The sequence below is a fragment of the Macrobrachium rosenbergii genome, unplaced genomic scaffold (assembly GCF_040412425.1).
Source record: "Macrobrachium rosenbergii isolate ZJJX-2024 unplaced genomic scaffold, ASM4041242v1 171, whole genome shotgun sequence".
NCBI lineage: Eukaryota > Metazoa > Arthropoda > Malacostraca > Decapoda > Palaemonidae > Macrobrachium > Macrobrachium rosenbergii.
Window position 1 is genome coordinate 610,210 of NW_027100729.1, and position 17,164 is coordinate 627,373.

The 17,164-nt window shown below is 35.4% G+C and overlaps 1 protein-coding gene across 4 annotated transcripts in view; it reads left to right on the top strand.

Moving 5' to 3' along the window:
* The first annotated feature begins 1,917 nt into the window (after positions 1 to 1,917).
* Positions 1,918 to 17,164, top strand: part of Papss (PAPS synthetase) — a 36,776-nt gene continuing 21,529 nt past the window's right edge. The window contains exons 1-2 of one of the 4 annotated variants that reach the window (XM_067102969.1): positions 1,957 to 2,077; positions 15,182 to 15,421. In XM_067102969.1, coding sequence (XP_066959070.1) covers positions 15,353 to 15,421 — 69 coding nt within the window. In that variant the 5' untranslated portion in view covers positions 1,957 to 2,077; positions 15,182 to 15,352. Of the gene's footprint in view, positions 2,078 to 11,602; positions 11,711 to 15,181; positions 15,422 to 17,164 lie in introns of those variants that run through there. The other 3 variants (XM_067102971.1, XM_067102970.1, XM_067102972.1) reach the window with 3 other exon arrangements.

The window sequence follows — 17,164 nt, forward strand, 5'->3', positions numbered from 1 at the left end:
TCAGCCTTCTACACCTTCTAATGTCCAGTGCATCCCGACTTCTTCTTCTTCTTCTTCTTCTTCTTCTTCTTCTTCTTCTTCTTCTTCTTCTTCTTATTATTATTATTATTATTATTATTATTATTATTATTATTATTATTATTATTATTATTATTATTATTATTATTATTATTATTATTATTCAGAAGATGAAGAACCCTATTCATATGGAACAAGCCCACCAAAGGGGCCACTGACTTGAAATTCAAGCTTCCGAAGAATATGGTGCTCATTCGGAAGTAAGAGAAAGTAAAGGGAAATACAGAAAGAAGAGAACAGTTGTTAGAAAAACAGACATATTAACAAGTTCATCAATAAATAAAAATGTACATACAATATTAAGATACAAGGTGAATTGCATTAGGGTCGTAATGCTCTGCACCTTCGCTTGAACTTCTTCAGAAGTTCCAGTCGTATGACACCCTCAGGAGGGAGGCTGTTGTTCCACAGTCCTAAAGCCACTCTCTACTTCAGAGACTCCAAGTTTAGACGAATCTTTATTGTTGTACAAAGGAAGGGAATGGGACTGCTTTGCATTGTCAAGTGTACACAGGAAAAAAAAGAAAGTATTGATGAATTTTCAAAATCTGAGCATGATGTATGATTTTGGATGAAGGCCATCATTCATTCACAGATAAACTATGACACATCAGCAAAACCTGAAAGAAAATATGGCTGATGTTAAAGGTTGTGTTTGCTGCGACAGAAAAGGTCTGCCTTTTGAACTGAAAGAAATAAATATTTCAAAGGGGAAAAAGAGTTGTATTTAAAATACCGAGCTTCTTACAATTATATATTAGGACCTGTAAATACTCATTAAGTTTTACATTACTACACTGTCAACCTTCAAACTGACGTGGCAAAAGAAGTTAGCAATGCATTTGATTCAAGTTCCTGATTAGGATATTCTTGGGATTTACAATTTCACAAAGAGTAAAAGATTCACCTATTTAGATTTCTGTCTCCTTATTGTGAGGGTGCTAACTACCCATAAAGTAAATAAGAAGTGAATAACAAAGTCATTCTACCATGACTATGTAGAAGGCGTGTTATTGAATACGTACGATCAGAAATAACCAAACCCAAAGATATTGCACTGAAATGAATTACTACTAAAAGTTACCAAAATTTGTTTGTATTTTAATAATTATCCAAACATTCACACATCCTAACATTCCTTTCTACTGAAGTATTTAAAAATACAATCGTACAATATGACATTATAAAAGTAATGAAAATAACAGAGTTTAAGATACGTCTTTTGCCACGCACGTAAATTTTACATTTATTTGGGTGCCTCTTCTGGTATAATACGTTGCTCAAGTAGTAATGAATTCCATGTCGTTTGAAAGGTAATCTGTTCTAATTTCATAATGAGGACACGAAAGTTGGATATAATTTTCCACGATTTATTGTAAAATATTTTTTAGAAAGGTAATGAAAAGTCGTTAAGTTCGGCTAACGTATACTCGTTTTATCAAGCTAACTTTTTCCATTTTGACTTTGTTTCTGGTGTAATAATAATAATAATAATAATAATAATAATAATAATAATAATAATAATAATAATAATAATAATAATAATAATAATAATTTAATAAAAATAATAATAAAAAATAATCCGTCGGTGACCCTGGTAATTGTGACGCTAGATAACCCACCCCCTAATAAAAATAATCAATGTCTTTTCGATCGAAAAACACACTGAAATCCCTCCCAATCCGTAGAAGAAGAAGAAGAGGCCACCGCCTTTGTTTACATCGATAGATGACGAAACCTCGGAGCGTTATTGGCAGCATAAGGGATTAAAAGTGTCAATTAAAGCTATTAAGCCCTTAAAAATAAGGTCTTTGATCCCTCAAGTACCGGCGACTCAGTCGTCTATGATAACGTGCCGTCGGGACGCCCCGCCCCCCTCCATCGCCCCTTCGGAGAGAGACAAGCCGATTCCGCCTTCATTTCATGTTTTGATTCGGCGATTATTCGACCCCCGGGCGAAGGTGCGATGTCGAATTCGGAGTGCAAGAAGCAGAAGACAGTAAGTGTCGAATCAGAGTCGCTTTAGGGCGCCATTTTGTCGCTTTGGGGTCAAATAGGGGTGGGAAATATGGGAGGGTTTGGGGGTTCCATATAGGCTAGGCTAGGCGTTTCACCGTATGGGTTCGTTGATTGTTTTATATATTTTCATATTTCACGGAATATTATCCAAAATTCCGCCGTATTTAGCTCATTACCAACCTATATGAGGGTAAGCTACGTTAGGCTAGGGTGCCCGATGCGTCTGGGTCGCGGGTACGGTAATCTACCCTAGGGTGTCGTGTGACTCTTACCCTCTTTCATCTATCATACGTAACCCCATAGTAGTTATATCTTGATATTATCGATGGGTCAGTGTCGCAGCTTTAGGACTTTATTATTATTATTATTATTATTATTATTATTATTATTATTATTATTATTATTATTATTATTATTATTATTTCAGAGGCTAGGTATGTGTAAAAGATATACATGACTACTTGGGAGAATATCAGCTCAAAGCATTTGGGGAAATATCACCTCAAAGCATTTGGGGAAGTATCAGTTCAAAGCTTTTGGGGAAATACCACTTCAAAGCATTTGGGGAAATATCATTTCAAAGCTTTTGGGGGAAATATCAGTTCAAAGCTTTTGGGGAAATATCAGTTCAAAGCATTTGGGGGAATATTACCTCAAAGCATTTGGGGAAATATCAGTTCAAAGCTTTTGGGGAAATATCAGTTCAAAGCTTTTGGGGGAAATATCAGTTCAAAGCTTTTGGGGAAATACCACTTCAAAGCATTTGGGGAAATATCATTTCAAAGCTTTTGGGGGAAATATCAGTTCAAAGCTTTTGGGGAAATATCAGTTCAAAGCATTTGGGGGAATATTACCTCAAAGCATTTGGGGAAATATCAGTTCAAAGCTTTTGGGGAAATATCACTGCAAAGCATTTGGGGAAATATCAGCTAAAAGCATTTGGGGAAATATCAGCTCAAAGCATTTGGGGAAATATCACTTTAAAGCATTTGGGGAAATATCAGCTCAGAGCATTTGGGGAAATATCACTTGAAAGCATTTGGGGAAATATAACTTGAAAGCATTTGGGGAAATATCACTTCAAAGCATTTGGGGAAATATCACTTCAAAGCATTTGGGGAAATATAACTTGAAAGCATTTGGGGAAATATCACTTCAGAGCGCGTAGGAAAATATCACTTCAAAGTGTTTAGGAAAATATCACTTCAGAGTGTTAGGAAAATATCACTTCAAGGCATTTAGGAAAATATCAGTATAAATCATTTAGGAAAATATCACTTCAAAGCATTTGGGAAGACATCTGCTTTTCGGCTTTTCGTCAACGGAATTTTTAGCAGATATTTTCCCCAATGCTTTGAGTAGGTAGTTTCCCAGATGCTTTGAGCTGATATTTTTCCCAAATGCTCTGAGCAGATATTTTCCCAAGTGCTTTGAGCAGATATTTCCACCAATGCTTTGAGCAGATATTTTCCCAGTTGCTTCGAGCTGATATTTTTCGTGATGTTTTGAGCTGATAGTTTCCCAAATGCTGTGAGTAGTTATTCTGCCAAGTGCTTTGAGCAGATATTTTCCCAGATGCTTTGAGAAAATATTTTTCCAAATGCTTTCCCTGGGGCACTAAATTATAATTCAAGATATTTTCCCCAAATGCTTTGAGAAGATATTTCCCCAAATGCTTTCTCTGGGGTTTGGGTTCAGTTTGTCATCGCAGTTGGTGCTAAATTACAAGTCAAGACCGGTCTTACAATTTAGCACAAAGTGTTTGGGAAATAACTAATCAAAGCACTTGGGAAAATATTGGTTCAAAGCACTTGGGAAAATATCTGCTCAAAGCACTTGGGAAAATATTGGCTCAAAGCACTCTGGAAAATATTGGCTCAAAGCACTTGGGAAAATATCTGCTCAAAGCATTTGGGAAAGTATCAACTCAAAGCATTTGGGAAAATATATTTATTGTGTCGCACATAACCCCGTATTAGTTATATTCTGATATTATCGATGGGTCAGAGTCACAGGTCCCGACCCCTAGGCTAGGGGGCCGTCAGGCTAGGCCACCCAATACGTGCCCTGATCTCAGGTTATGACGTGACACTTGGCTTCTTTATTCTATCATATATAACTCCATAATAGTTATATTCTGATATTATCAATGGGTTAGAGTCACAGGTTGCGACACCTACCCTAGGGGTCCAAGGGCTAAGCACTGGGACCCCTAGGCTAGGATGTACGTGTCAGGTCAGGTCACGATGGGTGCCGAGACCCTTTAAATATTAATAGATTATTGGGACGATTCGCACATTAAAACAAACGCTGATGTGAGTGATGTTTTCCCAGACGCTTTGAGTGGATGTTTTCCCAAATGCTTTGAGCTGACGTTTTCCCAGATGCAGTGAGTGGATGTTTTCCCAGATGCTTTGAGTGGATGTTTTCCCAAATGCTCTGAGCTGACGTTTTCCCAGATGCTTTGAGTGGATGTTTTCCCAGATGCTTTGAGTGGATGTTTTCCCAGATGCTTTGAGTGGATGTTTTCCCAAATGCTCTGAGCTGACGTTTTCCCAGATGCTTTGAGTGGATGTTTTCCCAGATGCTTTGAGTGGATGTTTTCCCAGATGCTTTGAGCTGATGTTTTCCCAAATGCTTTGAGCTGATGTTTTCCCAATGCTTTGAGTGGATGTTTTCCCAGATGCTTTGAGTGGATGTTTTCCCAGATGCCTTGAGCAGATGTTTTCCCAGATGCTTTGAGTGGATGTTTTCCCAGATGCTTTGAGTGGATGTTTTCCCAGATGCTTTTGAGTGGATGTTTTCCCAGATGCCTTGAGCGGATGTTTTCCCAGATGCTTTAAGTGGATGCTTTCCCAGATGCCTTGAGTGGATGTTTTCCCAGATGCTTTGAGCAGATGTTTTCCTAGATGCTTTGAGCTGATGTTTTCCCAAATGCTTTGAGTGGATGTTTTCCCAAATGCTTTGAGCTGTTGGTGCTAAATTACAAGTCAAGACTGATCTTACAATTTAGCTCTCAAAGCATCTAGGAAAATATCTGCTCTACGGCCTTTCATCAACGTCATCTTAAGTTATTGACGACAAGACGAATTCGAACCCCAGGGAAGTATTCCCTCCCTAACTCTCTCTCTCTCTTCCCTCCATAACTCTATTACTCCCTCCCTTCTATAACCACTGTCTGTAAATGCCTATTGCAATCACATATAACCACTGTCTGTCAACACCTATTGTAACCACATTTTATAACCAGTGTTTATAACCACTGTCTATAAATGCCTATTAGAATCACATATAACCACTGTCTGTGAACACCTATTGTAACCACATTCTATAACTAGTGTGTATAACCACTGTCTATAAACACCTACTATAACCACCTTCTATGACCACTGTCTATAAATTCCTATTACAATCACATATAACCACTGTCTGTAAACAGCTATTGTAACCACATTTTATAACCAGTGTTTATAACTACTGTCTATAAACACCTACTATAACCACCTGCTATAAACACCTTCTATGACCACTGTCTATAAATTCCTATTACAATCACATATAACCACTGTCTGTAAACAGCTATTGTAACCACATTTTATAACCAGTGTTTATAACTACTGTCTATAAACACCTACTATAACCACCTGCTATAAACAATGAAAATTGATTAAGTTTTGAGAATAGGTGGATATAGAAGGTGGTTATAATAGGTGCTTATAGACAGCAGTTATAGAAGGTGGTTATAGACAGTGGACATAGAAGGTTGTTATAATAGGTGTTTATAGACAGCAGTTATAGAAGGTGGCTACAGACAGTGGATATAAAAGGTGATTATAATAGGTGTTTATACACAGTGGATGTAGAGGGTGATTGTAATAGGTGTTTATAGACAGTGGTTATAGAAGGTTTTTATGATAGGTGTTTATAGACAGTGGTTATAATAGGTGTTTATAGACAGTGGATATAGAAGGTGGTCACAATAGGTATTTATAGACAGTGGATATAGAAGGTGGTCACAATAGGTATTTATAGACAGTGGATATAGAAGGTTTTTATAATAGGTGTTTATAGACAGTGGTTATAATAGGTGTTTATAGACAGTGGATATAGAAGGTAGTTACTATAGGTGTTTATAGGCAATGGATATAGAATGTGATTATCATAGGTGTTTATAGACAGTGGATATAGGTGATTATAATGGGTGTTTATAGACAGTGGATACAGAAGGTGATTAAAATAGGTGTTTATAGACAGTGGTTATAGAAGGTGGTTACAATAAATGTTTGTAGACAATGGTTATAGAAGGTGATTATAATAGGTGTTTGCAGACAGTGGATATAGAAGGAGGTTATAATAGGTGTTTATAGACAGTGGATGTAGAAGGTGGTTACTATAGGTGTTTATAGACAGTGGATATAGAAAGTGATTATAATAGGTGTTTATAGACAGTGGATATAGAAGGTGATTATAATAGGTGTTTACAGACAGTGGTTATAATAGGTTTTTATAGACAATGTTATGATAATAGATGTTTATTGACAGTGGTTATAGAAGGTGGTTACAATAGGACTGCCATTTATTTTCCCTATTCGTCTTATTCATTCTACTATGTTATTTATTTATTTATTTATTTAGAGAGAGAGAAAGTTAGGGAGAGAGAGAGTTAGGGAGGGAATTTGAGAGAGAGAGAGAGAGAGAGAGAGAGAGAGAGAGAGAGAGAAAGTTAGGGAGAGAGAGTTAGGGAAGAAGAGAGAGAGGGTTAGGGAGAGAGAGAGAGAGATAGAGAGAAAGTTAGGGAGAGAGAGAGTGAGAGAGAGAGAAAGTTAGGGAGAAAGAGAGAGAGAAAGTTATGGAGAGAGAGAGAGAGAGAGAGAGAGAGAGAAAGTTATTGAGAGAGAGAGACTTATGGAGAGAGAGAGAGAGAGAGAGAGAGAGAGAGAGAGAGAGAGAGAGAGAGAGAGAGAGAGAGAGAGAGAGAGAGTTTAATTCTGTCCCAGACCTCTGCCAAAAAGTGCCCAGTATGAGAGAGAGAGAGAGAGGGGGTATGTGAGCGAGTGCCCCAACAGAGAGTAGTGTGAAGTCCTCATGGCCCAGGTAAGGTTGTGGTTATAGGCTGGCTATACAAGGTGGTTATAGAAAGTGTTTATAGGAGGTGGTCATAAGACTGGTTATACAAGGTGGTTATAGAAAGTGTTTATAGGAGGTGGTCATAAGACTGGTTATACAAGGTGGTTATAGAAAGTGTTTATAGGAGGTGGTCATAAGACTGGTTATACAAGGTGGTTATAGAAAGTGTTTATAGGAGGTGGTCATAAGACTGGTTATACAAGGTGGTTATAGAAAGTGTTTATAGGAGGTGGTCATAAGACTGGTTATACAAGGTGGTTATAGAAAGTGTTTATAGGAGGTGGTCATAAGACTAGTTATACAAGGTGGTTATAGAAAGTGTTTATAGGAGGTGGTCATAAGACTGTTTATAGAGGTGGATATAATCGGTGGTTATAATACTGGTTATAGAAGGTAGTTAAGATAGGCATTTATAGACAGTGGTTATAGAAGGTAGTTCTAATAGGCAGTTATAGACCATGGTTATAATAGGTGGTTATAGGTGTGTATTTTATTGTAAAAGGTGGTTATAGGACTGGTTATAGAAATGGTTATGCAAAGGGGTTACAGACAGTTTAAAGGTGGTTATAGAGATGGATGTAGACTTTATAGAAGGTAGTCATAGACTATAGAAGGTGGCTATAGACTTTAAAGGTGTTTATAGAAGGTGGTTTTAGACTTTATGAAAGGTGGTTATAGAGCTTATTGAAGGTGGTTATAGATTGGTTATGAAAGGCAGTTTTAGGTGGCTCTACACCGTTGATTCGCACTGACTCCGATAATCGATTTTCCAAATAATTTTTGAAGCAAAACGGGTCGATTTTCAGTTGCACAACAGTCGTGAAATTCTTCTGCTTTATCCTTCTTATCGCTGTCAAAATGGTACTTGATTATGTTGGCGTTTGTGGCAGGGATCATTTCATGAACAGTTTTCCTTTTAGCAGACAAATTACCGTGACAGTTTTTAAACTTTGTTTCAGTAAGCTGATTAACTCGTTTTTATACATAAAATGTCCATTTTTCTTCCTTTTGTTAACAATAATTGTACTTCGTCAGAATGCGATAGCAAAGACTGAGCATTCAAGTGTTCTCTATGAGTTTATAGAAAGTGGTTATAGACTGTTTATGGAAGGTGGTTATAGACTTTATGTGAGGTGGTTACATTATAGTAGTTGGTTATAGACTATCTATGAAAAGTGGTTATAGAGGTGGATATAGACTGTTTATAGAAGGTGGTTATAGACTATTTATGAAAATGGTTATAGAGGTGGATATAGACTGTTTATAGAAGGTGGTTATAGACTATGAAGAGTGGTTATAGAAGATGGATATAGACTTTATAGAAGGTGGTTATAGACTTTATATTAGGTGTTATAGAAGGATATAGACTTTATAGAAAGTAGTTGTAGACTATAGAAGGCGGGTATAGACTTTATAGGTGTTTATAGAAGGTAGTTACAGACTATAGAAGGTGGTTATAGACAGTTTATAGAACATTGTTATAGGTTGGTTATGAAAGGTAGTTATAGGTGGTTGTATAATATATATAGATGTTTATAGGTGGTTATAGACTTTATATAGATGGTTATAGACTATATAGAGTCTATAGAAGGTGGTTATAGACTTTATTGAAGGTGGTTATAGATGTTATAGAAGGTGGTTACATGCTTTATAGGTGGTTATAGACTATAGAAATTTTATGGAAGGTGGTTATAGACGTTATAGAAAGTGCTTCTTGAATGTGGTTATAGACTATGGGAGATGGTTGTAGACTTAATAGGTGATTATAGACCTTATAGAAAGTGTTTATAGGAGCTGGTTATAGACTGTTCATAGAAGGTGGTTATAGACTTTATAGAAAGGATTTATAGATGGTGGTTATAGACTTTAGTGAAGGTGGTTATAGACTTCATAGACAGTTATAGATATACTAAATGTTTATAGAAGGTAGTTATAGACTGTTTACTGAAGGTGGTTATAGGATGTTTATAGAAGGTGGATATAGACTGTATAGGCGATTATAGAAATTATAAAAAGTTTTTATAGAAGGTAGTTATAGTCTGTTTATAGAAGGTGGTTATAGACTATTGAAAGTGTTTATAGAATGTGGTTATAGACTGTTTATTCAAGGTGGTTATATACTATAGAAGTTGATTATTGACTATAGAAAATGTTTATAGAAGATGTTATAGACTCTTTATAGGTGATTATAGACTTATAGATAGAAAGTGTTTAAAGAAGTTGGTTATAGACTTTATAGAAGGTAGTTGTAGACTTTATAGAAGGTGGTTGTAGACTATAGGCGACTATAGACTTCATAGACAGTTTATAGAAGATAGTTATAGGCTGTTTATAGGTGGTTATAGACTTAATAAAAGATGGCTATACACTTTATCGGTGTTTATAGGTGTTGTAGACTTAATAGAAGGTGTCTATAGGATTTATAGGTGTTTATGGAAGGTGGTTATAGACTTACAGGTGTTTATAGAAGGCTATAGAGTTTATAGGTGTTTATAGAAGATGATTATAGACTTTATAGGTGTTTATATAATGTGGTTATAGATTGTTAATAGAAGGTGGTTGTAGTATTTATAGGTGTTTATAGAAGGTAGATGTAGATTGGCAGTAGAAGGTGGTTGTAGGATTTATAGGTGTTTATAGAAGGTAGATGTAGATTGTTAATAGAAGGGGGTTGTAGTATTTAGAGGTGTTTATAGAAGGTGGTTATAGACTGTTAATTGGTGGTTATAGAATTTATAGGTGTTATCGACTGTTAATAGAAGGTTGTAGACTTATAGGTGTTTATAGGCTGTTAATAGAAGGTGGTTATAGGATTTATAGGTGTATAGTAGGTGGTTATAGACTTTATAGAAGGTGGTTAAAGGATTTATACCTGTGTATAGTAGGTGGTCATAGACTTTACAGAAGGTGATTATAGACAGTTTATAGAAGGTGGTTATAGACTTTATAGAAAGGGTTTATAGATGGTTATATACTGTTTAGTGAAGGTGGTTATAGACTTTATAGATAGTTTTATATACAAAGTGTTTATAGAAGGTAGTTATAGACTGTTTACTGAAGGTGGTTATAGGATGTTTATAGAAGGTGGATATAGGTGTTATAGGTGATTATAGAATTTGTAAAAAGTTTTTATAGAAGGTAATTATAGACTTTATAGAAGGTGGTTATAGACTATTGAAAGTGTTTATAAAATGTGGTTATAGACTGTTTATTGAAAGTGGTTATATACTATAGAAGTTGATTATTGACTATAGAAAATGTTTATAGAAGATGGTTATAGACTGTTTATAGGTGGTTATAGACTTTATAGAAAGTGTTTAAAGAAGATGGTTATAGACTTCATAGAAGGTGGTTTTAGACTTTATAGGCGACTACAGACTTTTTAGAAAGTTTATAGAAGACGGTTATATGCTGTTTATGGGTGGTTATAGACTTAACAAAAGATGGTTATACACTTTATCGGTGTTTATAGGTGTTGTAGACTTAATAGAAGGTGTTTATAGGGATTTATAGGTGTTTATGGAAGGTGGTTATAGACTTATAGGTGTTTATAGAAGGCTATAGAGTTTATAGGTGTTTATAGAAGATGGTTATAGACTATAGGTGTTTATATAATGTGGTTATAGATTGTTAATAGAAGGTGGTTGTAGGATTTATAGGTGTTTATAGAGGGTAGATGTAGATTGTCAATAGAAGGTGGTTGTAGGATTTATAGGTGTTCATAGAAGGTAGATGTAGATTGTTAATAGAAGGGGGTTGTAGGATTTATAGGTGTTTATAGAAGGTGGTTATAGACTGTTGATAGGTGATTATAGAATTTATAGGTGTTATCGATTGTTAATGGAAGGTTGTAGACTTATAGGTGTTTATAGACTGTTAATAGAAGGTGGTTATAGGATTTATAGGTGTATAGTAGGTGGTGATAGACTTTATAGAAGGTGGTTATAGAATTTATACTTGTGTATAGTAGGTGGTTATAGACTACAGAAGGTGATTATAGAAGGTGGTTATAGACAGTTTATAGAAGATGGTTATAGATTGGTTATGAAAGATGGTTATAACAAGATACAGAAGTTGACTATAAAAAGTGTTGGTTATAAAAGTGGTTATAGAAAGCTATATATCTAGTGTTCACAGACAGCTTTAAAAAAATCGGTTATAGACGGCTATAAAAGGTGGTTATAGACTGGTAATAAAGGTGGTCACACATGGTTATAGAACTGGTTATAGAAGGTGTTTATAGAACTGGTTATAGAAGGTCACAGATAACACCCATCATAAACAATATCTAATCATATCACATCTGAACCTTTGCTCTCTCTCTCTCTCTCTCTCTCTCTCTCTCTCTCTCTCTCTCTCTTCTCGTCTCACCATGACTCGCCAGTCATCAAGTACCCAGCTGGGGCATCATTGAAAGAGCGACCATTGTTCCCCGGGCATCATCATCCACATCAACATGCTGGGCACCATCAGGTTTCCTAGGGAGGTAATGTGGAGAGTCATTGTTTGTTCTAAGTGTGGAGGTCATTGAGGGCTTAGTATAGAGGTCATTGAGTGTTTTACTACAGAGGTCATTGAGGTTTTAGTATAGATTTTTCACTATAAAAGTCATTGGGGTTTAAATACAGAGGTCATTGAGGTTTTAGTATAGAAGTCATTGAGTGTTTTGCTACAGAGGTCATTGAGGTTTCAGTATAGATTTTTAACTATAAAAGTCATTGAGGTTTTAATATAGAGGTCATTGAGTGTTTTACTACAGAGGTCATTGAGGTTTTAGTATAGAGGACATTGTGATTTTTAACTATAAAAGTCATAGGGGTTTAAATACAGAGGTCATTGAGGTTTTACTGTAGAGGTTATTGAGGTTTTAGTATAGAAGTCATTGAGTGTTTTACTATAGTGGTCATTGAGTTTTTAGTATAGAGGTCATTGTGATTTTTAACCATAAAAGTCATTGGGGTTTTAATACAGAGGTCACTGAGTTTTAGCATAGAGGTCATTGGGGTTTTAATACAGAGGTCATTGAGGTTTTTAACTATAGAGGTCATTGAATGTTTGATATGAAGGCCATTGTGTTAATGGAGTAATAAATGAGTGTCTGCAATAGGAGTCATTGTTGGTTTTTAAACACAGGGGTCATTGTGATTTTCAACTATAGAAGTCATTGGGGTTTTACTATAGAGGTCATTGTGTTCTTACTATAGTGGTCATTGAGTGTTTACTATAGAGGTCATTATGATTTTTAACTAGAAGTTGCTGTGGTTTTTAACTGTAGAAGTCATTGAGGTTTCGCTACAGAGGTCATTGAGCGTTTGCTATAGAGGTCATTGTGGTCTTACTATAGAGGTCATTGAGGTTTTAGCATAGAGGTCATTTGGGGTTTTACTACAGAGGTCAGTGAGGTTTTAACTATAGAGTTCATTGAGGTTTTACTGTAGAGGTCATTGAGTTCTTACTATAGTGGTCATTGAGTGTTTACTATAGAGGTCACTGAGGTTATTAACTATAGAACTCATTGAGGGTTTTAAGTGTAGAGGTCATTGAGGTTTTATTATAGAGGTCATTGTGATTTATAAGCGTTGAAGTCATTGAGGATTTTAACTATAGGGGGTAATTGAGTGTTTGATGTGGAGGTCATTGTGTTTATTTAACTTTAGAGGTCATTGAGATCTTGTAGGGAGGTAGTGTGGAGTCATTGTTGGTTTTTATTAAGTACAGAGGTCATTGAGTATTTACTATAGAGGTCATTGAGGTTTAACTATACAGGTCATTAGTGTTTACTGTAGAAATCATTGAAGTTTTACTATAGAGGTCATTGAGGTTTTTAACTACACAGATCATTGAGTGTTTACTATAGAGGTCATTGTGTTTTTTAACTTTAGAAGTCATTGGAGTTCAATTGTAGAAGTCAGTGAGGTTTTACTATAGAGGTCATTGAGGTTTATCTATAGAAATCATTGAAGTTTCACTATAGAAGTCATTGAGGTCTAACTATAGAGGTCATTTAGGTTTATCTATAGAAATCATTGAAGTTTCACTATAGAAGTCATTGAGCTTTAACTATAGAGATCATTGATTGTTTGCTATAGAGGTCATTGAGTGTTTACTATAGAAGTCATTGAGGTCTAACTATAGAGGTCATTATGATTTTTAACTGTAGAGCTCATTGAGGTTATTAACTATAGAAGTCATTGGGATTTAACTATGGAGGTCATTGAGGTTTTGACTCTAGAGGTCATTGAGGTTTAACTATATAGTTCATTGAGTGTTGACTATAGAGGTCATTGAGGTTTAACTACAGAGGTCACTGAGGTTTCTGCAATGGAAATCTTTGAGGTTTCAGCATAGAGGTCATTGGTGGGTTTTACTACAGGGTTCATTGAGGTTTAACTATAAAGTCATTATGGTTATTACCTCTGGAGAGGTAATACGTATTGCCTCCTAATTTATTCTTATTTGTCTATAAACTATTAATATATAGATTAATTTATTCTTATTCTTCTATATAAACTATTAATATCTACAGTATACGAGGTAATTAATTACCTCCTGTAGGTTTTATTCCTCATAAGAGGTCATTTATTACCTCCTATAGGTTTTATTCCCTATAAGAGGTAGTTCATTACCTCTTATAGGTTTTATTCCCTATAAGAGGTAATCAGTGAATGATTATAGATGAATATAATAAATTTATATAAAGAGTTTATAGACAAATAAGAATAAATTAATTACATTAATCGTTTATAGAGACGAATAAGAATAAGTTAATTATATTTATAGTTTATATAGACGAATAAGAATAAATTTAATTATATTTGTAGTTTATATAGACGAATAAGAATAAATTTATATTAATAGTTTACAGACGAAAAAGAATAAATTAATGAGTTTAGAGACGAATAAAAGTCACTTATAGACCAATACGAATAAATCAGTTATAATAATAGTTTATAGACGAATTTATTTCATTAATTTATATGTATAGTTTGTATAGACTTATAGGAATAAATGAATTAGATCTATAGTTTATACAGACGTATAGGAATACAAGTTGGCATCCCTGACTCAGAGTACCGTTAGACAAGAGTCATCCCCTCCATGAAAACTTACCTAACTCGCTCCTTAAGTAACGCTCAAGTGCCGGCACTTGCCTCAAGTGTTTATATAAGTGTTGACAGGTGTCTGTTAAGTGTCTGTTAAGTAACGAAGCGGGAATAGATAAGTCAACAAGTAAAATAAACAAGCAGATTAAGCGGTGTTCGCGCTAACGGGGTCGGTAACAGACGTAATCAAATATGGCCGCCCGTGAGGGTAAAAGTATGTCAGGCATTTCTGTTGTTTTTAAGGTCAGTAGGTCGTTGACCGTGTGTTGTTTTAGTTGTTTTTCATAGGAACAACAACTAAAAACACGTAGAGACAAATAAAAACACGCGACGTGTTTTTAAAGTTAGCTTTTTCGCTTAAAAAAGTTATTACGAACGCTTAGGCTCACCTTGCGTTCGTACTTGAAATAAATAAAATATAAGTATTTGATAAGTTATTAAAAGCACCTGTAGAGATAATTTCGTTATTGGTAATTGTTATTTATTCATTATTAGTATTTTTTTATCGATTTATGTCCATTCGTCTCGTTATTTATTCATTTTTTCCCGTTTATTCTGTTTTATTCATCCGATTGCGAATGCCTGGACACGTCAGTGCATTCGCAACCGGAAACTAAAAGTTATTAGGTAATTTCTAAGTTATAATAACTAATTAATTATAATATTTAGATAATTTTAATTATTTTCATATCATTATTAATATTTTATCAGTTATTTGTACATATTTATTAACTTTTTATTCATTTTCTTCCTCCAACAACGAACGCAATCTGACACGTTTCTTGTTTTCTCTCCCTCGATCCTCCTCCCTCCCTTCCTCACTCCCTCATTCCTCCCTCACTTAAAAAAAAAAGGAATCCTTCCACTCCTTCAGACGAGTTCTTTCAGTGTCGTGACAGATCCCGTCGACGGAAGACGTGCCTGTCTGGCTCTTGCCTGTGTCTGTGTGTGTCTGTCCATGCGCATCTCGTGACGTCATCATTTGTTTTTCGCGCCAAAAAAACAGCAAAAACGGATTTTAAAAAATGATGATGAATAACGGTTATTCGCCATTCATCATTCATCGCTCGCCCAAGAAGGAAGGCGGCAGGGAGGTGATGTATAATGAATTCGCTGTCATTCATTGTATTAATCTGCGTAATCATAATGAATTTAAGATATTAATTAATATGAAAAATGAATTATGTTATTAACCGACTCGCTGTCATTTTTTCTTTTTACCCTACGAAGGGGAAACTGTCATGGCGCGTTCAGTGGCTGGTCGTGTGGCGCGTTCAGAAACGTGATTTTTTCGTGGCATGAAAACGTTATTATTCCACTTTCTCTTTAATTTGAGGTCGTGTACTTACGAAAAACCGCAGGAAGGTCGTTCCTCAAATTACGTCTGTAATTGAGGTCGTTCTTTAAGGTTTAAGTCAAGGGTAAAAGGTTTGAGGGGTTATTTAAATTGGGTGTGAATGTGTGTGTATATATATATGTATATATATATGTATATAACAATTGAGGTCACGTAATGACCTTCTGACCTTGATTTAACTCTCTCTCTCTATCTCTCTCTCTCTCTCTCTCTTTCTATATATATACATATATATATATATATATATATATATATATATATATATATATATATATATGTATATATATATATGTGTATATATATATATATATATATATATATATATATATATATATATATATATATATATATATATATATATATATATATATAGAGAGAGAGAGAGAGAGAGAGAGAGAGAGAAAAGGAAATGAGAGGGAGTTAATTCAAGGTCAGGTCATTACGTGACCTCAATTCTTGATTGCATAACAGAGCACTAATTATCTGCCTGTTTCTCCCGATTTCCCAACAGGTTCAGACCACAATGTAATTATTTTTACAAATAATTATCTATAAAGAGATACATAGACGAGAGAGAGAGAGAGAGAGAGCGAAACAGCTGATGGGGTCATGTATCCAGCTCTCGAGTTAATTGTATCAGTATATCGCCGTGAGAAGATGGTCCAGCGGAAATGTTGTTTGTTTCTCTCTCTGTCTGTCCCTCTGTCACTCTTCCTCTCTCTCTCTCTCTCTCTCTCTCTCTGCAGTTTTATATCTCTCTCTCTTCTTCTCTCTCTCTCTCTCTGCAGTTTTATCTCTCTCTCTCTCTTCTTCTTTTTCTTCTCTCTCTCTCTTCTTCTTTTTCTTCTCTCTCTCTCTCTCTCTCTCTCTCTCTCTCTTCTTCTTCTTCTTCTTCTTCTTCTTCTTCTTCTCTCTCTCTCTCTCTCTCTCTCTCTCTCTCTCTCTCTCTCTCTCTCTCTCTCTCTCAGTTTTATCTCTGTCTGTCTCTCGTCTTTTTCTTCTTCTTCTTCTTCTTCTCCTCTCTCTCTCTCTCTCTTCTTCTTCTTCTTCTTCTTCTTCTTCTTCTTTCCCAGCGTATCTCTTTCTCGCTATCTCTCTCTCTATGCCCATTTTTATCTCTCTTGCCCTTGTAATCTCTCTCTCTCCCTCTCTCACCCCCTTGTTTATCTCTCTCTCTCTCTCTCTCTCTCTCTCTCTCTCTCTCTCTCTCTCTCATCCCCTTGTTTATCTCTCTCTCTCTACCCCGAATCACGAGTGGAATTAATAAGCTCTTATTTACTTAGGGGCGTTGCCATCGAGTGGTCAGTCCTTTTCAGCCACGTCTCATGTTACACCTTCCGTTTGCAGCGCTTTGTTTGTTTAAAGACGACGTCATCACCAACTCTTAAACTCTTCACCTTCACGCGTCTGTTTTTTGTTTGTGTCATTGTTTGTTTGACGAAAATACGCGAGATTTGTTTGTTTTCGCTTTGGGTAATTT